Source organism: Saccoglossus kowalevskii, chromosome 7, assembly GCF_978046115.1.
Source record: "Saccoglossus kowalevskii chromosome 7, keSacKowa6.1, whole genome shotgun sequence".
Classification (NCBI taxonomy): Eukaryota; Metazoa; Hemichordata; class Enteropneusta; family Harrimaniidae; genus Saccoglossus; species Saccoglossus kowalevskii.
Genome location: NC_140647.1, coordinates 36,621,152 through 36,647,142, shown reverse-complemented (window position 1 = coordinate 36,647,142; position 25,991 = coordinate 36,621,152). Strand labels below are relative to the sequence as shown.

General features: G+C 39.1%; 1 protein-coding gene across 2 annotated transcripts in view; it reads right to left on the bottom strand.

Moving 5' to 3' along the window:
* LOC102802896 (uncharacterized) overlaps window positions 1-25,991 on the bottom strand; it is a 98,642-nt gene that overhangs the window by 15,868 nt on the left and 56,783 nt on the right. Inside the window, exons 4-12 of one of the 2 annotated variants that reach the window (XM_085501533.1) lie at window positions 14,831-14,972; window positions 10,533-10,731; window positions 4,089-4,444; window positions 3,573-3,918; window positions 3,306-3,408; window positions 3,014-3,122; window positions 1,708-1,734; window positions 1,141-1,277; window positions 683-849 (exon numbers count right to left, since the gene is read on the bottom strand). In XM_085501533.1, the coding sequence (XP_085357659.1) occupies window positions 683-849; window positions 1,141-1,277; window positions 1,708-1,734; window positions 3,014-3,122; window positions 3,306-3,408; window positions 3,573-3,918; window positions 4,089-4,444; window positions 10,533-10,731; window positions 14,831-14,972 (1,586 nt within the window). The remainder of the gene's footprint in view (window positions 1-682; window positions 850-1,140; window positions 1,278-1,707; window positions 1,735-3,013; window positions 3,123-3,305; window positions 3,409-3,572; window positions 3,919-4,088; window positions 4,445-10,532; window positions 10,732-14,830; window positions 14,973-25,991) is intronic. The other variant, XM_085501534.1, reaches the window with a different exon arrangement.

The window sequence follows — 25,991 nt, the reverse complement described above, 5'->3', positions numbered from 1 at the left end:
TTGCTACACATGTACCGGTATTATATTACGTCTTAATTCAATGTTAACATGGCAATAATTGTAGTAAAAATGCACAGTTGACAATTTAAATACCACAACTTATAATTGGTTAAATTGATAAGTGTATTGGGGTAAACCATGATAAATTAATTTTGAATTTGTGAGTAAATATACAGTATATTATTTCAATATTTGATGATATGAATTCATTCCAAAAAACATACTACAATCCAAATTGTGTTAGTAGTACCCAGTTTTAGACAGTCCCAAGGTGTAACATATGAGATGTGCAACCTGTGTATGAAGACCACCTATCGTATGGGACCTTCCTTTCAGCGATATTTTTGCAGATTCACCTTTGTACAGAGATCAAAATAAAATTATCATTTCATTTATATAACAATTTAAATTTTCTCAAGCCAAACATGTTTGATTTTGATCAACCTACAAATATTTTTTGTTGCAACAGTACCGTTATTGTTTGGAAAATGTGTGAGTTGGTGATCCATAAAAAAAATAATTCAATCTCCATATAAAGACTACCTGTCTATAATGACCATGGACTCCCTTGAGTGGATATTATACATCAGCTTAGGTAAATAAAAAACCACCAAGGAAAAGAAAATAACTTGATATATGTGTATGCGCATATCTTCTTATTTACTTGCATGACATATCTCACCTAAGATCTCTGTTGATTCTCTCATTTCGTTGGCAGTACTGTTTGAATTCCTGGTGTACTTTAGCTCGATGTGCCCTCACTGGATGTTCATTCATTGATGGCTTACTTTGTATTACAAACTGAATATTCTGAAACGCTTCTCGTACCATTTCCCTACTTTGCTGTGTCTGTTGTTAAAATAAGAAATATTGTTCGTAAGAGCTATAGAAAGAACTCCTGTTTGGAATATAGGTGTTGCATAAGAATCTTTTGAAAGTCTGAAGTTTGAATATCACAAAACTGAAAAAATGACAGAAGCAGGAGAATAGTTGAACATTCGGTATGAATGAATTGTATGTACTAATAATATGAAGACATTCTAGTTTCACAGTGTTGTTAAGCATGTTACAGTTACAACTTCTTCCAATTGATGACCTCCAAGGGAAAGTCTTTTTCCTTATGCAGAACTCCAATAATACCTGATGCAAATGCAGTTTTCGAATCTGGCGTAAATCCTCTCTCAATTGCTTGCAGTTCTTTTTCAAGGCATGCGCCATGTAGACAATTTCAACATTCTGTATCGGGGAACATGCCTGTGGTGTTGTTGAACTATCATCTGAGAAGGAATAGGAATATAAACGACAAGTCAGTAGATCACCTTGATTGGATCAAAGGTGAACCTTATAGTGGGTGCAAAAAACGTTTCTAGAAAAAATTTGAAATAAAATTTTTCACCATAAATGACAAAAATATTCACTAAAAATAGAGAATTGAAGATATGTTCACCAAGTTAAAAAATGTGACAGAGATCCACCTAAGGTACACCAACATACCAAGCATCAAAGCTATTGAGCTGATAGTTTTTAACAAGAACTTGAAAATAGAAAACAAAAAACATCAATTCCACAAAATTAGACCCAAACAAAAGGCTTCTTTTATTTGTGAATATTTTAAATCATTTTGAGATGACATGGTAATAGTAATAACCCCCAAAATACATTATATGGCTAGAGGTCAATTTTTATAAATCATCAAAAAGATCTTACCTCTACGTAATGTCTGTTGTGATACTTCTGTTAATCCACAGTGGCATGCAAGTAAAGAAAACATTGAACATGACATGCAGTTAAGTTTTTAGGTGTAGAAAACCACACTCAAACAAGATGCATTGTATCTTCTTAATTTGGCCATTTTCACACCAGCAGGGTATCGTTGATTACAATTATGACAGGAATAGAAGAACTTGAACCAAAATTTTGAAACAAAAGGTCTGTAAGTGTGATTTTCAATTTTATCGAAAAAATGTACAATTTTACTTCAAAAGGCCAGAATTGCTACTCCTTCGGATTTGTCCAAAATCTAGTTTTCTGTATAGGACAAGATGTTTAAGTGACCGTGACAGTTAGCATCAGGTGATCATCGATGGATAAATGTGTTACAAAACAAAAAGTGCTATTTAGTACATTTAGTGTATCAGCATTTGATGAATGAGTAGGCAAGTCACAATGATGCAAGAAAGCCCACCTAGCTTTGTCAACAAATGCATAGAAGTGGCAACAAGCCCACCTAGCTAGGTCAACAAATGTCTATAAATAGCAAGAAGTCCACCTAGCTTTTTCAACAAATGCCCAGCAACGTAATCTAAAGTAAAATCAATCCCAACTTTTGTGTTAAGTTGGCAAAAAATCAACACTTTTAGTAATTACTGTTGAAAATATGATAAGCTCTGTAGAAAGCATGCAAAGATTCACCTTACACCCAGATAGTAGATTTACACACACAAAAAATTGTCTGGCTACATCAACCAAAATGTCAATCAATACTGCAGAGTTTGCATATTTTCAACAGAAAAATTGCTACATAACCTAAGACATGTAACATATTTAGTCACACTTGGACTTCTCTACTTTTTTACAGTATTTTACAGCAAGTCTCACAAGCAATGGGAAAGCAAGTTAGCAAACTTGCTCATCAATTCGCTGATAACTTTGGTTCTGACTTTATAAACAATTTTGTTTACTCCTGTAAACTCCATACCACTTCTCCCTCATGTAAACCCTAATAAAGTTATTTAAAATATTGTTTTTAAAGATGACTAGCAATAAAGTGTAATATTTGAATTGTTGGCAAACCCAAAGTTGTAAGCAAATCAGTGAGCACATTTGCTATATTGTTGCCCCAATGCTTCTGAGATAATCGATAATATGATCCGAAAAGTCAAAAACTGGAAAAAATATTTCAAGTGGTCCTCGAGTTAAGTTTATACAGACATGTAATGGAATAATACAATGCATCTTGAAAAAGTTAATTATATTCTAATCAAACACACAGTTAAAACTCAACAACTCTTACCACTTCTCAAAGATCGTGAGCTCTCAGACAGCGAAAAACTGTTTCTTTTAGTTGTACGCATAATTTCTTCAGTTAAATTAACAAGGTCTTCTTGACTTGAACAACTAGACTATAATAAAAGCAAAAACAATATTTCAGAAGAATGGTTTCTGTTTAAGAGTAAACAATTTTTACCTGCAAAGTGTCGTATTAAATAAGCAGTATGTTTAATGAATTCTATAGTACCATCTCACTCATTCAGAGAAAGCAATGTACTTATCCCAAACTTGACAGATGACAATATTAAACATACGTGATCACTTGAATTTCTTCTATCTGTTTTCTTTTTCACTAATGCTGTACGAACCAATCCAGCCAAGTTTGCAATCTGCTGTTCCATAACAGACATTCGAAAACTGATGAAAAATCAAAGGTTATTAGGTATAAGTTGGAAATTAATTATTAGACGTTTACGATAGCAGATTGGTGTAACTGTTTAATATTTAAAGCTCTTCGGAATGTGTATGTTTCCATCAGAAATTATATTTATTTGGAGAATTCCGCAATTATTGTTACATACCTTGCATCACTGTCACTCATGGCAGGTGTTGATCTCCCTGACACCGACTGAACTCGTAATGCTTCACTATCACTTATACTACCATTCAATTGTGGCATTGAACGTTGTTGTCGCAATAAATACTCTGGATTAGTTGGCTTAACACCGTGTGCTGTAGTGTATTCTATTTTCTTAGGAGTATCATAAGTTTGGGATTTAATGGAAGTTGGTGGTGCAGACGTAGGTCTTGATGCAGGGCTTCCAGCAACATGTCTGACAGGCACGGCATATAAATGTTTTGTGGGACTTGGCTGTCTCACTCTTTCCTCTCTTTGTACATTTGCAGGAAGGGTGAAGGATCGTGACGCTGCAAATATAAATATTAATTATATATATATATAACTTATAAAATAACACCTTGCAACAAAAATATAATGGTTCAGAACACGTTAATAAACATTCTGTATTCTTGATATCTATAAAACACTAATATTAAAATTAATTCGGTTTGAGAATAATGTGACACTTAATACTCACATGGTACAGCTCGGAAACCACTAGTTTCCGACTGCTTCACAGTGTTTGATGGAAGAGTTCTGGAGTCACGCTCATCTGAAAGTCTTCTGTCTTTCCTCACAACTTTTGTTGTATATACCATATCAGCTCGTGGGGGTGGCACAGGGGGTTGTTTGGATTTTTGTTTTTGTTGTTGTTGATATCTATTTATTGTTGTAGTAACATGTCGATGTTGCCTCATATCTCTTGCAGTGTCATCAAATTCTGGTTCTGAATAATAATTCCTGCTGGGAGTTGATGGAACTGGTGAATAAGAATCAGTTACTGATGACGGTGTTCCCTCAACTAACCTTAAAACCGTCCGATCTCTGATTTCTCTGTAGGAAAAAAAGTTCTGTTAGAATTGAGAAGTAAGAGCATATACCATAAGAGTATATTATCTTTTTTTTTCCAGAAATGCAGTACAAACTGTTTTCCTAATGCTAGAAAATAAAAGAATTTATTTTATCCAACACAGAGGGCTCCAACCCAAAATAAAAATATAGTTTCACACCACAATTAGATGTAATTTGCACATCAATTAACGTGTAAACACCCAAAGCCACAAACAAAAACAGTATTCAAACTGGTAGGTTTTCAGTAAATTCATAATAGAATATTTAAAGGATTGTACGTCTTGATATTATCACATGGCTATGGTGCATGCTAACATAATTAAGGCTTGGCTGTTCTGATGTCATTTTATTTTAGTTTAAACAGTAAATAAACAAAAACAATTCATTTAACAATACAATATTTATGGCTTGGATATGAGTACTCACATGGTACTATGAAATACTATTATCCAGTGATCCACCAGAAAAATAGCATTGGCTATAGTATCAGCTAATTTGCATAGGAAAAACATATGTTAATACTGTATTCATTGTTATGCTAAATAGTACTATTGTTTATCCAAAATTAAATAGTTGGAAAACATTACTCTATAATGCCCGGGGAATCAATTTTTAAATGGTATGAAAAGATTATATGTTTTGCCAATTTTGAAAACTATCAGTAGCTGATGGATGTTCATCGACGTACATTTTACCAAATTAGCATATGAAGTCAATTTTAGTTTCGTCAAATTATATTTTGTCTTTTTGACACTTGTAATGGATAAAACACCTGGTATTCATGGTGTATTATCTATTCATCGTCGGATAATACTAACTGATGACATCACACCAATCAACAGACTTTACAAACACGTGGTATCAGGTGATAATATCATATCTGATTAAAATGCTTTGAAATTCAAACGAGTGGTCTCTGGGACAAAGTTATTCTGAAAATAAACTGAATAACGTTTGCCCCTGTGACCTCGAGCATGTCTAATCTTTAATGATGGTCTGGAACCTATAGCCAGGAAAGATGTAAGTAACATTAGATGAATTAACCTAACTATTAGTGCTTCTAATTTAGGAAGTAGCAAACAAACTTATCTATGTGCAACACAAATTTTTGGCAACTTCACAAGCCATGGAAAATATCTATATGTTAAGTTGGAATTAGATAAGTCAAAATAAGCCTGAGTTATGGACATAACCCAAATTAATAATCCCCACAACAGAGACTATGAAAACATGGCATATTGTGTCACTATACCCGATACATGGCATATTGTGTCACTATACCCAATACATGGCATATTGTGTCACAAGACTCATTACATGGCATATTGTGTCACTATACCCAATACATGGCATATTGTGTCACTATACCCAATACATGGCATATTGTGTCACTATACCCAATACATGGCATATTGTGTCACTATACCCAATACATGGCATATTGTGTCACTATACCCAATACATGGCATATTGTGTCACTATACCCAATACATGGCATATTGTGTCACTATACCCAATACATGGCATATTGTGTCACTAGACCCAATACATGGCATATTGTGTCACTAGACCCAATACATGGCATATTGTGTCACTATACCCAATACATGGCATATTGTGTCACTAGACCCAATACATGGCATATTGTGTCACTATACCCAATACATGGCATATTATGTCACTATACCCAATACATGGCATATTGTGTCACTATACCCAATACATGGCATATTGTGTCACTATACCCAATACATGGCATATTGTGTCACTACATGGCATATTGTGTCACTATACCCAATACATGGCATATTGTGTCACTAGACCCAATACATGGCATATTGTGTCACTATACTCGATACATGGCATATTGTGTCACTGTACCCAATACATGGCATATTGTGTCACTGTACCCAATACATGGCATATTGTGTCACTGTACCCAATACATGGCATATTGTGTCACTAGACCCAATACATGGCATATTGTGTCACTATACCCAATACATGGCATATTGTGTCACTATACCCAATACATGGCATATTGTGTTACAATACCCAATACACGGCATATTGTGTCACTATACCCATACATGGCATATTGTGTCACTATACCCAATACATGGCATATTGTGTCACTATACCCAATACATGGCATATTGTGGCCCTATACCCAATACATGGCATACTGTGGCCCTATACCCAACATGGCATATTGTGTCACTGTACCCTATACATGGCATATTGTGTCACTATACCCAATACATGGCATATTGTGTCACTATACCCAATACATGGCATATTGTTTCAATATACACAATACATGGCATATTGTGTCACTGTACCCTATACATGGCATATTGTGTCACTGTACCCAATACATGGCATATTGTGTCACTATACCCAATACATGGCATATTGTGTCACTATACCCAATACATGGCATATTGTGTCACTATACCCAACATGGCATATTGTGTCACTGTACCCTATACATGGCATGTTGTGTCACTGTACCCAATACATGGCATATTGTGTCACTATACCCAATACATGGCATATTGTGTCACTATACTCGATACATGGCATATTGTGTCACTATACCCAATACATGGCATATTGTGTCACTACTCGATACATGGCATATTGTGTCACTATACCCAATACATGGCATATTGTGGCCCTATACCCATTACATGGCATATTGTGTCACTGTACCCAATACATGGCATATTGTGTCACTGTACCCAATACATGGCATATTGTGTCACTAGACCAATACATGGCATATTGTGTCACTATACCCAATACATGGCATATTGTGTCACTATACCCAATACATGGTATATTGTGTCACTATACCCAATACATGGCATATTGTGTCACTATACCCAATACATGGCATATTGTGTTACTATACCCATACATGGCATATTGTGTCACTGTACCCAATACATGGCATATTGTGTCACTATACCCAATACATGGCATATTGTGTCACAAGACTCATTACATGGCATATTGTGTCACTATACCCAATACATGGCATATTGTGTCACTATACCCAATACACAGCATATTGTGTCACTATACCCAATACATGGCATATTGTGTCACTATACCCAATACATGGCATATTGTGTCACTATACCCAATACATGGCATATTGTGTCACAAGACTCATTACATGGCATATTGTGTCACTATACCCAATACATGGCATATTGTGTCACTATACCCAATACATGGCATATTGTGTCACTATACCCAATACATGGCATATTGTGTCACTAGACCCAATACATGGCATATTGTGTCACTATACTCAATACATGGCATATTGTGTTACTATACCCATACATGGCATATTGTGTCACTATACCCAATACATGGCATATTGTGTCACAAGACTCATTACATGGCATATTGTGTCACTATACCCAATACATGGCATATTGTTTCAATATACACAATACATGGCATATTGTGTCACTGTACCCTATACATGGCATATTGTGTCACTGTACCCAATACATGGCATATTGTGTCACTATACCCAATACATGGCATATTGTGTCACTATACCCAATACATGGCATATTGTGTCACTATACCCAACATGGCATATTGTGTCACTGTACCCTATACATGGCATGTTGTGTCACTGTACCCAATACATGGCATATTGTGTCACTGTACCCAATACATGGCATATTGTGTCACTAGACCAATACATGGCATATTGTGTCACTATACCCAATACATGGCATATTGTGTCACTATACCCAATACATGGCATATTGTGTCACTATACCCAATACATGGCATATTGTGTCACTATACCCAATACATGGCATATTGTGTTACTATACCCATACATGGCATATTGTGTCACTGTACCCAATACATGGCATATTGTGTCACTATACCCAATACATGGCATATTGTGTCACAAGACTCATTACATGGCATATTGTGTCACTATACCCAATACATGGCATATTGTGTCACTATACCCAATACACGGCATATTGTGTCACTATACCCAATACATGGCATATTGTGTCACTATACCCAATACATGGCATATTGTGTCACTATACCCAATACATGGCATATTGTGTCACAAGACTCATTACATGGCATATTGTGTCACTATACCCAATACATGGCATATTGTGTCACTATACCCAATACATGGCATATTGTGTCACTAGACCCAATACATGGCATATTGTGTCACTATACTCAATACATGGCATATTGTGTTACTATACCCATACATGGCATATTGTGTCACTATACCCAATACATGGCATATTGTGTCACAAGACTCATTACATGGCATATTGTGTCACTATACCCAATACATGGCATATTGTTTCAATATACACAATACATGGCATATTGTGTCACTGTACCCTATACATGGCATATTGTGTCACTGTACCCAATACATGGCATATTGTGTCACTATACCCAATACATGGCATATTGTGTCACTATACCCAATACATGGCATATTGTGTCACTATACCCAACATGGCATATTGTGTCACTGTACCCTATACATGGCATGTTGTGTCACTGTACCCAATACATGGCATATTGTGTCACTATACCCAATACATGGCATATTGTGTCACTATACTCGATACATGGCATATTGTGTCACTATACCCAATACATGGCATATTGTGTCACTACTCGATACATGGCATATTGTGTCACTATACCCAATACATGGCATATTGTGGCCCTATACCCATTACATGGCATATTGTGTCACTGTACCCAATACATGGCATATTGTGTCACTGTACCCAATACATGGCATATTGTGTCACTAGACCAATACATGGCATATTGTGTCACTATACCCAATACATGGCATATTGTGTCACTATACCCAATACATGGCATATTGTGTCACTATACCCAATACATGGCATATTGTGTCACTATACCCAATACATGGCATATTGTGTTACTATACCCATACATGGCATATTGTGTCACTGTACCCAATACATGGCATATTGTGTCACTATACCCAATACATGGCATATTGTGTCACAAGACTCATTACATGGCATATTGTGTCACTATACCCAATACATGGCATATTGTGTCACTATACCCAATACACGGCATATTGTGTCACTATACCCAATACATGGCATATTGTGTCACTATACCCAATACATGGCATATTGTGTCACTATACCCAATACATGGCATATTGTGTCACAAGACTCATTACATGGCATATTGTGTCACTATACCCAATACATGGCATATTGTGTCACTATACCCAATACATGGCATATTGTGTCACTATACCCAATACATGGCATATTGTGTCACTAGACCCAATACATGGCATATTGTGTCACTATACTCAATACATGGCATATTGTGTTACTATACCCATACATGGCATATTGTGTCACTATACCCAATACATGGCATATTGTGTCACAAGACTCATTACATGGCATATTGTGTCACTATACCCAATACATGGCATATTGTGTCACTATACCCAATACACGGCATATTGTGTCACTACATGGCATATTGTGTCACTATACCCAATACATGGCATATTGTGTCACAAGACTCATTACATGGCATATTGTGTCACTATACTCAATACATGGCATATTGTGTCACAAGACTCATTACATGGCATATTGTGTCACTATACCCAATACACGGCATATTGTGTCACTATACCCAATACATGGCATATTGTGTTACTATACCCATACATGGCATATTGTGTCACTGTACCCAATACACGGCATATTGTGTCACTATACCCAATACACGGCATATTGTGTCACTATACCCAATACATGGCATATTGTGTCACTATACCCAATACATGGCATATTGTGTTACTATACCCATACATGGTATATTGTGTCACTGTACCCTATACATGGCATATTGTGTCACTATACCCAATACAGAATATAGAATGTAATATAATTACCATACAGATTGCAGCAAGGAATCAGTCAACAATATCTGGCAAAATAAATGAGACACTGTAATGGCTACTCACTGTAGATTTTGAAGCTCATAGAATATTTCAGTGATCCGATCACGGATGTAAATCGTCTTGCCAGTTCGCTCTATCAGTGGCATAGACAGCAGTTTGGGAAATGCACGAACGAATAGCGCCCTCACAGTGTCCACTCCTGTAACCTGGTTTGGCATCCAAGCTCTTCTTGTCTCATTTACATATTGTAAATACACCAAACCTGGGCAGTGAAAAAACAATACTATTTTAACACTATGTGGATCAAAACACTGAAATTAAATTATTTTACAAAACATAGATTAAACACAATTTAATTTTAATTTTATTTTTTACTTTTCATTTCAATAGTATTCTGGCAAAAGTTGCTATAAATGCAAATATCTGGCAAGAGGGATAAATACATGATTTCCTCATAAATTATACAAAACAATCTTGCATAAAAAGCAAGCAATGTACTAAATTATGTTGATTATTATATATCTTGCATTGTAGGAAACGCTGTCAGAGATACTTGGTTGAGAGCGGTTTCAAAGACATGGGTCTTTCTTATCTATCTTTGTTAAACAGAATTTACACAATAATCACTTTAATTTCACAAATCAGTGAAAATCATTAAAAAAATTTAATGTAGGAGATAGTTATGACACAGGCTTGATTTGTATGCAGCTCCATACCCAGGATCATACACGTCTGTCTGCGATGATTCATAAATTTTATTTTTTAAAAGAGACAAACGTAATTGTTTATTTGATAAAGAATAATACTGGAAATACCACTTTCATTTTTTTAGGAACATATTTTGTAGTAGATCTGCACAATAAATAACTGTTTTTCTACAGGAAGTTACATGTACTTTCTCTGAGCTTTGTACTGACAGCCAAAATAGAGAATATTTCCAAGTAAAATGAATTAATCCACAAAATATGGTTAACTAAAAATCCTTCTCTTTATGCTTCATCAGATAATCATACCAATTTTAGTTTGTGGTATGACAGATATATTTTGATATAATTCATTGACATTTTTAATGCCAGTTTGAATACAGTGTGACAGACAGATCAAACCCAGATATCAAGTAACACAGTACACATTTATTTGGTGTAAATGAGACAACATGTTGTCAGCACTAGTGAATGATTGATTGCCACGTGTGTATAAATAACTGTCTTCTGATTTCAACAAATATTTTGATACACAAACCTGCAGGGAATCATGGTGGATTTAGCCTTCACCTACAATAACTGACAATGATGGAAAGCATGGGTAAATGCCATCAATGTACTACCTATGTCAAAGTAAATTAGTGTCAAGGGGTCACTGCACTTGATAAAAGATAAAATCAAGAGGCTATCAATAACAGGGAGAGGACAATGACTGTTTGAATTAGTGGCTTAAATAGCATGATAATACAGTAACAGTCTGTTGACTAGGGATACACTATTGACTTATGTTCAGACATATGTATAATACAGTAACAGTCTGTGGACTAGGGATACACTATTGACTTATGTTCAGACATATGTATAATACAGTAACAGTCTGTGGACTAGGGATACACTATTGACTTATGTTCAGACAAATGTATAATACAGTAACAGTCTGTGGACTAGGGATACACTATTGACTTATGTTCAGACATATGTACACATGACCCTACAAAAGGGTTTTATCCACCACTCATATTCTAGTTTTTCCATAATGAACTGCAGGGAGTTGAATATTGGGAAACCAGAAAGGAATGGGATTTGGGGGGGGGGGGGGGGTTGACAGTCATTATTATATACTTTTACTGTTAAAAAGCAAAAAAAAAAACTAGTCCATATTTTATTCAAAGTAGGTGGCCATTTTGACCAGCTGCCAGATGATGTTTATGTCACTGCATTGAAAAAAAAATCTGGACAGAGAAAATTGTATTTCCAAAAAAAACAACATAAACTTCATGCTTTTTAATCACCATTATGTTTGGATTTGTAAAGTTCATATGTATTGGGATTGTATGGATTACTAACAAAAGAAAAACAAAGAACTATAAAATAGAATATGTTGGACATGTGTAAAGTCACAATAGGAACAGATGGTCTAAAACGGTTCATTCAAATAATCAGCTTTATTTCATAGTGACCTTGATGGAATCATTGTCTGGATCAAATATGTCATCATTAACAAGTCATTGAAAATGACACAGTCCCCGTTAAATGTTTGAAAGTTCTCTTTGTGCTCATCATATTAAAGCGGAGGGGTTGTCGTGAGCGTGTTCTTGAAACTTGAGTTCCAAGTGGCGTATACAACAGATTGTTTATTTTCATCAAAACACGTGTTCTGTGTAGTTGGTAATATGGCAAAAAATTAAAACAGCCGTAATTCGGCCATCTTTGATCTGATTATGAAACAAACTGATATGTATGATGTATGTGCCAAATATGAATGAAAATGGTACATAAATTGTGGAAATATAGTAGTAAGGCCAAAAAGTCAGATGGCTGTCAATCGGCCAGCTTTGACCAGATTTTAAAACAAATTGTCATGGACATGCATCCTAACATGTATAAACATGTATGTGCCAAATTTGAACCAAAACTGACAGAGCACGTCCAAGATACCGCATAAAAAAAAAACAAGATGCCTGCCAGTCAACTATCTTTGATCCAATTGCAAAATAAATCATAATGAACATGTAGCCTAACATGTATAATCTATGTACCAAGTTTGAATGAAAACTGACAAAGCATGTCCAAAATACAACATTTTCAAAAAACAAGATGGCTGCCAGTCGGCCATTTTGAATCGAATCGCTGAACCACTGCATGTGCATATGTCCCACATAAAGTACTTGGCACATGCAAAGAATGAACGGAATCGGTCCAAGGGATTCTGAGATATGACTCCAGACGGACGCACGGACGCACAGACGCACAGACGCACAGACGCACAGATGCACGGACACACGGACGGAGACCGAATTATAAGTCCTCGTTTTCGGACTTCGTCCGAACGGGGACTAAAAATGGCAATATTGCCAGCTAAGTTGCTGACTTGTTTATAATGTGTGGCTCCAGATTATTATTACAGGATTAGAACTGGTTAGATCAAACCATTTTTACAAGGGAGTGCTAAATGTGTGCTTTTAGAGTGTTATGATATGCACTAGACACACCAGTGACTGTTTTGTTTATTTGTCAGGATAACTTTGTTTTTCCAATACAGCAATATATATGTAAAGATAATTGTATCTTATATTTATATTCAACGTGTCCCTCACTTGAAGTTTAACATCTCCAGTTGAGGTTGGTTTGACCCAACTTGTTCTTATGCATAACAATTTCCAGACTTGCATAACAAGCCAGTTACCAACTTAGCTGGCAATGGTGCTATATTGGTGTTTGGAACCTTATGGCTATGACAGTAAAGCTTTTCTTTCATTCATGGGTACATAATACATTTGTATAATTACAATGTGATGACAGAAACACCTTGGAATGCATGCAGTGCTTAGGATACCTTCTACCTGTGTGTATGTGCACAAGGCAATATAAGTTAATTTCCTCGAAACTTTACAAGCAAATTTGTTGTGCATTTTCTGTGACTTTTACTGATTGTTATTATTTAACAGTATGATCAACTTTGAAAAAGATTTAATTATTTAGCATAAAATTAGGTGAAAATTAGAAGTATAATACTTTTTTTGTCAAGTCTTCATTTCTTATTAAGCCCAGACATGTTTTATCAAGATTAACAAAATACAAGATAGATTCTGCCAGTAGTTAAAGTAAACTATACACACATGATACCACATACCGGTATATCCAAAGTTCAAAATGTCACCAAGTTTTAAATAAAATGACCTTTATTTTGGGACATAGAGCTATCTGTGTATCTGTGTATGTGTGTGTGTGTGTGTGTGTGTATGTGTGTGTGTAATCAAGTCAGACTACCCCTTTTGAAAAGTTGATCATTATTCCACCAAAATTCATTACAACAGACTCACTCAACATCATAAATGAGACGGGGGAAAAAAACCCTCATCTGGTTTGTCAGTCTGAGCCAATTACAGAGATACAAGATTCTTGTATAATGCCATACTTGACTATACAGTGGAAGGAATGTGCACATCTCAAAAGACAGCATACTTACACAGTCTATGTTATAGTACAGTAGGCTATTTTAAGAAATATATTTCATTTGCCTAGGACTTTTTATAGATGTCATGTCATAAGTATTGCAACCTTACAAATCACATTTAAATAATAAAATAATATACGATAAATTAGAAATAAAGCAAAGACAATGACAAAATGTGTAAGGAAAGATTTAACACCTACCTAAGGGTTTTGCCTTGGACATGTTAACAGCTGGTCTCACTACAGGTAGACTAGCCCGGTATGGACTGTTACGAGCAAACTCCCCGCCAGGTAAACTACGCACTTCTGTTTCATCCATACTGGTTTTCCTCTGCCGATACTCCTATGAAAATATTACCATTAGATTACCACCAAACTATATGAATTTACTTCAAATTTTAGAAACACGAATAAGGAGGAAATAAATTAATTTTAAATTTTATGATAAAAAAAAGTGTCACATCAGTTCAGAATTGTCTCCTCAGATGAAATAAATCACTCATCATGTAAACTGTTATCTGTATATAACAGATAGTTAATTTATATTAAAATGAGTATGAATATTTCCGTTACTACTTAAGAACATCAATACACATGTCTACTCTTTATTATAAAACCCAGCTCACCTGAACACAATGAGTTGCTGGATTGAAACCCAGCTCACCCGAACACAATGAGTTGCTGGATTGAAACCCAGCTCACCTCAATACAATGAGTTGCTGGATTGAAACCCAGCTCACCTCAATACAATGAGTTACTGGATTGAAACCCAGCTCACCTCAATACAATGAGTTGCTGGATTGAAACCCAGCTCACCTCAATACAATGAGTTGCTGGATTGAAACCCAGCTCACCTCAATACAATGAGTTGCTGGATTGAAACCCAGCTCACCTCAATACAATGAGTTGCTGGATTGAAACCCAGCTCACCTCAATACAATGAGTTGCTGGATTGAAACCCAGCTCACCTCAATACAATGAGTTGCTGGATTGAAACCCAGCTCACCTCAACACAATGAGTTGCTGGATTGAAACCCAGCTCACCTCAACACAATGAGTTGCTGGATTGAAACCCAGCTCACCTCAATACAATGAGTTGCTGGATTGAAACCCAGCTCACCTCAATACAATGAGTTGCTGGATTGAAACCCAGTTCACCTCAATACAATGAGTTGCTGGATTGAAACCCAGTTCACCTCAATACAATGAGTTGCTGGATTGAAACCCAGCTCACCTCAATACAATGAGTTGCTGGATTAAAACCCAGCTCACCTCAATACAATGAGTTGCTGGATTGAAACCCAGTTCACCTCAATACAATGAGTTGCTGGATTGAAACCCAGCTCACCTCAATACAATGAGTTGCTGGATTGAAACCCAGTTCACCTCAATACAATGAGTTGCTGGATTGAAACCCAGCTCACCTCAATACAATGAGTTGCTGGATTAAAACCCAGCTCACCTCAATGCAATGAGTTGCTGGATTGAAACCCAGCTCACCTCAACACAATGAGTTGCTGGATTGAAACCCAGCTCACCTCAATACAATGAGTTGCTGGATTAAAACCCAGCTCACCTCAATGCAATGAGTTGCTGGATTGAAACCCAGCTCACCTCAACACAATGAGTTGCTGGATTGAAACCCAGTTCACCTCAATACAATGAGTTGCTGGATTGAAACCCAGCTCACCTCAACACAATGAGTTGCTGGATTGAAACCCAGCTCACCTCAACACAATGAGTTGCTGGATTGAAACCCAGCTCACCTCAATACAATGAGTTGCTGGATTGAAACCCAGTTCACCTCAATACAATGAGTTGCTGGATTGAAACCCAGCTCACCTCAACACAATGAGTTGCTGGATTGAAACCCAGCTCACCTCAACACAATGAGTTGCTGGATTGAAACCCAGCTCACCTCAATACAATGAGTTGCTGGATTGAAACCCAGCTCACCTCAACACAATGAGTTGCTGGATTGAAACCCAGCTCACCTCAATACAATGAGTTGCTGGATTGAAACCCAGCTCATCTCAATACAATGAGTTGCTGGATTGAAACCCAGTTCACCTCAACACAATGAGTTGCTGGATTGAAACCCAGCTCACCTCAATACAATGAGTTGCTGGATTGAAACCCAGCTCACCTCAATACAATGAGTTACTGGATTGAAACCCAGCTCACCTCAACACAATGAGTTGCTGGATTGAAACCCAGCTCACCTCAATACAATGAGTTGCTGGATTGAAACCCAGCTCATCTCAATACAATGAGTTGCTGGATTGAAACCCAGTTCACCTCAACACAATGAGTTGCTGGATTGAAACCCAGCTCACCTCAATACAATGAGTTGCTGGATTGAAACCCAGCTCACCTCAATACAATGAGTTGCTGGATTGAAACCCAGCTCACCTCAATACAATGAGTTGCTGGATTGAAACCCAGCTCACGTCAACACAATGAGTTGCTGGATTGAAACCCAGCTCACCTCAACACAATGAGTTGCTGGATTGAAACCCAGCTCACCTCAATACAATGAGTTGCTGGATTGAAACCCAGCTCACCTCAATACAATGAGTTGCTGGATTGAAACCCAGCTCACCTCAATACAATGAGTTGCTGGATTGAAACCCAGTTCACCTCAATACAATGAGTTGCTGGATTGAAACCCAGCTCACCTCAACACAATGAGTTGCTGGATTGAAACCCAGCTCACCTCAATACAATGAGTTGCTGGATTGAAACCCAGCTCACCTCAATACAATGAGTTGCTGGATTGAAACCCAGCTCACCTCAACACAATGAGTTGCTGGATTGAAACCCAGCTCACCTCAATACAATGAGTTGCTGGATTGAAACCCAGCTCACCTCAATACAATGAGTTGCTGGATTGAAACCCAGTTCACCTCAACACAATGAGTTGCTGGATTGAAACCCAGCTCACCTCAATACAATGAGTTGCTGGATTGAAACCCAGCTCACCTCAATACAATGAGTTGCTGGATTGAAACCCAGCTCACCTCAATACAATGAGTTGCTGGATTGAAACCCAGCTCACCTCAATACAATGAGTTGCTGGATTGAAACCCAGCTCACCTCAATACAATGAGTTGCTGGATTGAAACCCAGCTCATCTCAATACAATGAGTTGCTGGATTGAAACCCAGCTCACCTCAATACAATGAGTTGCTGGATTGAAACCCAGTTCACCTCAATACAATGAGTTGCTGGATTGAAACCCAGCTCACCTCAATACAATGAGTTGCTGGATTGAAACCCAGCTCATCTCAATACAATGAGTTGCTGGATTGAAACCCAGCTCACCTCAATACAATGAGTTGCTGGATTGAAACCCAGCTCACCTCAATACAATGAGTTGCTGGATTGAAACCCAGCTCACCTCAATACAATGAGTTGCTGGATTGAAACCCAGCTCACCTCAATACAATGAGTTGCTGGATTGAAACCCAGCTCATCTCAATACAATGAGTTGCTGGATTGAAACCCAGCTCACCTCAATACAATGAGTTGCTGGATTGAAACCCAGTTCACCTCAATACAATGAGTTGCTGGATTGAAACCCAGCTCACCTCAATACAATGAGTTGCTGGATTGAAACCCAGCTCATCTCAATACAATGAGTTGCTGGATTGAAACCCAGCTCACCTCAATACAATGAGTTGCTGGATTGAAACCCAGTTCACCTCAATACAATGAGTTGCTGGATTGAAACCCAGCTCACCTCAATACAATGAGTTGCTGGATTGAAACCCAGTTCACCTCAATACAATGAGTTGCTGGATTGAAACCCAGCTCACCTCAATACAATGAGTTGCTGGATTGAAACCCAGCTCACCTCAATACAATGAGTTGCTGGATTGAAACCCAGCTCACCTCAATACAATGAGTTGCTGGATTGAAACCCAGCTCACCTCAACACAATGAGTTGCTGGATTGAAACCCAGCTCACCTCAACACAATGAGTTGCTGGATTGAAACCCAGCTCACCTCAATACAATGAGTTGCTGGATTGAAACCCAGCTCACCTCAATACAATGAGTTGCTGGATTGAAACCCAGCTCACCTCAATACAATGAGTTGCTGGATTGAAACCCAGTTCACCTCAATACAATGAGTTGCTGGATTGAAACCCAGCTCACCTCAACACAATGAGTTGCTGGATTGAAACCCAGCTCACCTTAATACAATGAGTTGCTGGATTGAAACCCAGCTCACCTTAATACAATGAGTTGCTGGATTGAAACCCAGTTCACCTCAATACAATGAGTTGCTGGATTGAAACCCAGCTCACCTCAACACAATGAGTTGCTGGATTGAAACCCAGCTCACCTCAATACAATGAGTTGCTGGATTGAAACCCAGCTCACCTTAATACAATGAGTTGCTGGATTGAAACCCAGCTCACCTCAATACAATGAGTTGCTGGATTGAAACCCAGCTCACCTCAACACAATGAGTTGCTGGATTGAAACCCAGTTCACCTCAATACAATGAGTTGCTGGATTGAAACCCAGCTCACCTCAACACAATGAGTTGCTGGATTGAAACCCAGCTCACCTCAATACAATGAGTTGCTGGATTGAAACCCAGCTCACCTCAATACAATGAGTTGCTGGATTGAAACCCAGCTCACCTCAATACAATGAGTTGCTGGATTGAAACCCAGCTCACCTCAATACAATGAGTTGCTGGATTGAAACCCAGCTCACCTCAATACAATGAGTTGCTGGATTGAAACCCAGTTCACCTCAATACAATGAGTTGCTGGATTGAAACCCAGTTCACCTCAACACAATGAGTTGCTGGATTGAAACCCAGCTCACCTCAATACAATGAGTTGCTGGATTGAAACCCAGCTCACCTCAATACAATGAGTTGCTGGATTGAAACCCAGCTCACCTCAATACAATGAGTTGCTGGATTGAAACCCAGCTCACCTCAATACAATGAGTTGCTGGATTGAAACCCAGCTCACCTCAACACAATGAGTTGCTGGATTGAAACCCAGTTCACCTCAATACAATGAGTTGCTGGATTGAAACCCAGTTCACCTCAATACAATGAGTTGCTGGATTGAAACCCAGCTCACCTCAATACAATGAGTTGCTGGATTGAAACCCAGTTCACCTCAATACAATGAGTTGCTGGATTGAAACCCAGCTCACCTCAATACAATGAGTTGCTGGATTGAAACCCAGCTCACCTCAATACAATGAGTTGCTGGATTGAAACCCAGCTCACCTCAATACAATGAGTTGCTGGATTGAAACCCAGTTCACCTCAATACAATGAGTTGCTGGATTGAAACCCAGCTCACCTCAATACAATGAGTTGCTGGATTGAAACCCAGTTCACCTCAATACAATGAGTTGCTGGATTGAAACCCAGTTCACCTCAATACAATGAGTTGCTGGATTGAAACCCAGTTCACCTCAATACAATGAGTTGCTGGATTGAAACCCAGCTCACCTCAATACAATGAGTTGCTGGATTGAAACCCAGCTCACCTCAATACAATGAGTTGCTGGATTGAAACCCAGCTCACCTCAATACAATGAGTTACTGGATTGAAACCCAGCTCACCTCAATACAATGAGTTGCTGGATTGAAACCCAGCTCACCTCAATACAATGAGTTGCTGGATTGAAACCCAGCTCACCTCAATACAATGAGTTGCTGGATTGAAACCCAGCTCACCTCAATACAATGAGTTGCTGGATTGAAACCCAGCTCACCTCAATACAATGAGTTGCTGGATTGAAACCCAGCTCACCTCAATACAATGAGTTGCTGGATTGAAACCCAGCTCACCTCAACACAATGAGTTGCTGGATTGAAACCCAGCTCACCTCAACACAATGAGTTGCTGGATTGAAACCCAGCTCACCTCAATACAATGAGTTGCTGGATTGAAACCCAGCTCACCTCAATACAATGAGTTGCTGGATTGAAACCCAGTTCACCTCAATACAATGAGTTGCTGGATTGAAACCCAGTTCACCTCAATACAATGAGTTGCTGGATTGAAACCCAGCTCACCTCAATACAATGAGTTGCTGGATTAAAACCCAGCTCACCTCAATACAATGAGTTGCTGGATTGAAACCCAGTTCACCTCAATACAATGAGTTGCTGGATTGAAACCCAGCTCACCTCAATACAATGAGTTGCTGGATTGAAACCCAGTTCACCTCAATACAATGAGTTGCTGGATTGAAACCCAGCTCACCTCAATACAATGAGTTGCTGGATTAAAACCCAGCTCACCTCAATGCAATGAGTTGCTGGATTGAAACCCAGCTCACCTCAACACAATGAGTTGCTGGATTGAAACCCAGCTCACCTCAATACAATGAGTTGCTGGATTAAAACCCAGCTCACCTCAATGCAATGAGTTGCTGGATTGAAACCCAGCTCACCTCAACACAATGAGTTGCTGGATTGAAACCCAGTTCACCTCAATACAATGAGTTGCTGGATTGAAACCCAGCTCACCTCAACACAATGAGTTGCTGGATTGAAACCCAGCTCACCTCAACACAATGAGTTGCTGGATTGAAACCCAGCTCACCTCAATACAATGAGTTGCTGGATTGAAACCCAGTTCACCTCAATACAATGAGTTGCTGGATTGAAACCCAGCTCACCTCAACACAATGAGTTGCTGGATTGAAACCCAGCTCACCTCAACACAATGAGTTGCTGGATTGAAACCCAGCTCACCTCAATACAATGAGTTGCTGGATTGAAACCCAGCTCACCTCAACACAATGAGTTGCTGGATTGAAACCCAGCTCACCTCAATACAATGAGTTGCTGGATTGAAACCCAGCTCATCTCAATACAATGAGTTGCTGGATTGAAACCCAGTTCACCTCAACACAATGAGTTGCTGGATTGAAACCCAGCTCACCTCAATACAATGAGTTGCTGGATTGAAACCCAGCTCACCTCAATACAATGAGTTACTGGATTGAAACCCAGCTCACCTCAACACAATGAGTTGCTGGATTGAAACCCAGCTCACCTCAATACAATGAGTTGCTGGATTGAAACCCAGCTCATCTCAATACAATGAGTTGCTGGATTGAAACCCAGTTCACCTCAACACAATGAGTTGCTGGATTGAAACCCAGCTCACCTCAATACAATGAGTTGCTGGATTGAAACCCAGCTCACCTCAATACAATGAGTTGCTGGATTGAAACCCAGCTCACCTCAATACAATGAGTTGCTGGATTGAAACCCAGCTCACGTCAACACAATGAGTTGCTGGATTGAAACCCAGCTCACCTCAACACAATGAGTTGCTGGATTGAAACCCAGCTCACCTCAATACAATGAGTTGCTGGATTGAAACCCAGCTCACCTCAATACAATGAGTTGCTGGATTGAAACCCAGCTCACCTCAATACAATGAGTTGCTGGATTGAAACCCAGTTCACCTCAATACAATGAGTTGCTGGATTGAAACCCAGCTCACGTCAACACAATGAGTTGCTGGATTGAAACCCAGCTCACCTCAATACAATGAGTTGCTGGATTGAAACCCAGCTCACCTCAATACAATGAGTTGCTGGATTGAAACCCAGCTCACCTCAACACAATGAGTTGCTGGATTGAAACCCAGCTCACCTCAATACAATGAGTTGCTGGATTGAAACCCAGCTCACCTCAATACAATGAGTTGCTGGATTGAAACCCAGTTCACCTCAACACAATGAGTTGCTGGATTGAAACCCAGCTCACCTCAATACAATGAGTTGCTGGATTGAAACCCAGCTCACCTCAATACAATGAGTTGCTGGATTGAAACCCAGCTCACCTCAATACAATGAGTTGCTGGATTGAAACCCAGCTCACCTCAATACAATGAGTTGCTGGATTGAAACCCAGCTCACCTCAATACAATGAGTTGCTGGATTGAAACCCAGCTCATCTCAATACAATGAGTTGCTGGATTGAAACCCAGCTCACCTCAATACAATGAGTTGCTGGATTGAAACCCAGTTCACCTCAATACAATGAGTTGCTGGATTGAAACCCAGCTCACCTCAATACAATGAGTTGCTGGATTGAAACCCAGCTCATCTCAATACAATGAGTTGCTGGATTGAAACCCAGCTCACCTCAATACAATGAGTTGCTGGATTGAAACCCAGCTCACCTCAATACAATGAGTTGCTGGATTGAAACCCAGCTCACCTCAATACAATGAGTTGCTGGATTGAAACCCAGCTCACCTCAATACAATGAGTTGCTGGATTGAAACCCAGCTCATCTCAATACAATGAGTTGCTGGATTGAAACCCAGCTCACCTCAATACAATGAGTTGCTGGATTGAAACCCAGTTCACCTCAATACAATGAGTTGCTGGATTGAAACCCAGCTCACCTCAATACAATGAGTTGCTGGATTGAAACCCAGCTCATCTCAATACAATGAGTTGCTGGATTGAAACCCAGCTCACCTCAATACAATGAGTTGCTGGATTGAAACCCAGTTCACCTCAATACAATGAGTTGCTGGATTGAAACCCAGCTCACCTCAATACAATGAGTTGCTGGATTGAAACCCAGTTCACCTCAATACAATGAGTTGCTGGATTGAAACCCAGCTCACCTCAATACAATGAGTTGCTGGATTGAAACCCAGCTCACCTCAATACAATGAGTTGCTGGATTGAAACCCAGCTCACCTCAATACAATGAGTTGCTGGATTGAAACCCAGCTCACCTCAACACAATGAGTTGCTGGATTGAAACCCAGCTCACCTCAATACAATGAGTTGCTGGATTGAAACCCAGCTCACCTCAATACAATGAGTTGCTGGATTGAAACCCAGCTCACCTCAATACAATGAGTTGCTGGATTGAAACCCAGCTCACCTCAATACAATGAGTTGCTGGATTGAAACCCAGTTCACCTCAATACAATGAGTTGCTGGATTGAAACCCAGCTCACCTCAACACAATGAGTTGCTGGATTGAAACCCAGCTCACCTTAATACAATGAGTTGCTGGATTGAAACCCAGCTCACCTTAATACAATGAGTTGCTGGATTGAAACCCAGCTCACCTCAATACAATGAGTTGCTGGATTGAAACCCAGCTCACCTCAACACAATGAGTTGCTGGATTGAAACCCAGCTCACCTCAATACAATGAGTTGCTGGATTGAAACCCAGCTCACCTCAATACAATGAGTTGCTGGATTGAAACCCAGCTCACCTCAATACAATGAGTTGCTGGATTGAAACCCAGCTCACCTCAATACAATGAGTTGCTGGATTGAAACCCAGTTCACCTCAATACAATGAGTTGCTGGATTGAAACCCAGCTCACCTCAACACAATGAGTTGCTGGATTGAAACCCAGCTCACCTCAATACAATGAGTTGCTGGATTGAAACCCAGCTCACCTCAATACAATGAGTTGCTGGATTGAAACCCAGCTCACCTCAATACAATGAGTTGCTGGATTGAAACCCAGCTCACCTCAATACAATGAGTTGCTGGATTGAAACCCAGCTCACCTCAACACAATGAGTTGCTGGATTGAAACCCAGTTCACCTCAATACAATGAGTTGCTGGATTGAAACCCAGTTCACCTCAATACAATGAGTTGCTGGATTGAAACCCAGCTCACCTCAATACAATGAGTTGCTGGATTGAAACCCAGCTCACCTCAACACAATGAGTTGCTGGATTGAAACCCAGCTCACCTCAATACAATGAGTTGCTGGATTGAAACCCAGTTCACCTCAATACAATGAGTTGCTGGATTGAAACCCAGCTCACCTCAATACAATGAGTTGCTGGATTGAAACCCAGTTCACCTCAATACAATGAGTTGCTGGATTGAAACCCAGCTCACCTCAATACAATGAGTTGCTGGATTGAAACCCAGTTCACCTCAATACAATGAGTTGCTGGATTGAAACCCAGTTCACCTCAATACAATGAGTTGCTGGATTGAAACCCAGCTCACCTCAATACAATGAGTTGCTGGATTGAAACCCAGCTCACCTCAATACAATGAGTTGCTGGATTGAAACCCAGCTCACCTCAATACAATGAGTTGCTGGATTGAAACCCAGCTCACCTCAACACAATGAGTTGCTGGATTGAAACCCAGTTCACCTCAATACAATGAGTTGCTGGATTGAAACCCAGTTCACCTCAATACAATGAGTTGCTGGATTGAAACCCAGCTCACCTCAATACAATGAGTTGCTGGATTGAAACCCAGCTCACCTCAACACAATGAGTTGCTGGATTGAAACCCAGCTCACCTCAATACAATGAGTTGCTGGATTGAAACCCAGTTCACCTCAATACAATGAGTTGCTGGATTGAAACCCAGCTCACCTCAATACAATGAGTTGCTGGATTGAAACCCAGTTCACCTCAATACAATGAGTTGCTGGATTGAAACCCAGCTCACCTCAATACAATGAGTTGCTGGATTGAAACCCAGTTCACCTCAATACAATGAGTTGCTGGATTGAAACCCAGTTCACCTCAATACAATGAGTTGCTGGATTGAAACCCAGCTCACCTCAATACAATGAGTTGCTGGATTGAAACCCAGTTCACCTCAATACAATGAGTTGCTGGATTGAAACCCAGTTCACCTCAATACAATGAGTTGCTGGATTGAAACCCAGCTCACCTCAATACAATGAGTTGCTGGATTGAAACCCAGCTCACCTCAATACAATGAGTTGCTGGATTGAAACCCAGCTCACCTGAACACAATGAGTTGCTGGATTGAAACCCAGCTCACCTCAATACAATGAGTTGCTGGATTGAAACCCAGCTCACCTGAATACAATGAGTTGCTGGATTGAAACCCAGTTCACCTCAATACAATGAGTTGCTGGATTGAAACCCAGTTCACCTCAATACAATGAGTTGCTGGATTGAAACCCAGTTCACCTCAATACAATGAGTTGCTGGATTGAAACCCAGCTCACCTCAACACAATGAGTTGCTGGATTGAAACCCAGCTCACCTCAATACAATGAGTTGCTGGATTGAAACCCAGCTCACCTGAACACAATGAGTTGCTGGATTGAAACCCAGTTCACCTCAACACAATGAGTTGCTGGATTGAAACCCAGCTCACCTCAATACAATGAGTTGCTGGATTGAAACCCAGTTCACCTCAATACAATGAGTTGCTGGATTGAAACCCAGCTCACCTCAATACAATGAGTTGCTGGATTGAAACCCAGCTCACCTCAATACAATGAGTTGCTGGATTGAAACCCAGCTCACCTCAATACAATGAGTTGCTGGATTGAAACCCAGCTCACCTCAATACAATGAGTTGCTG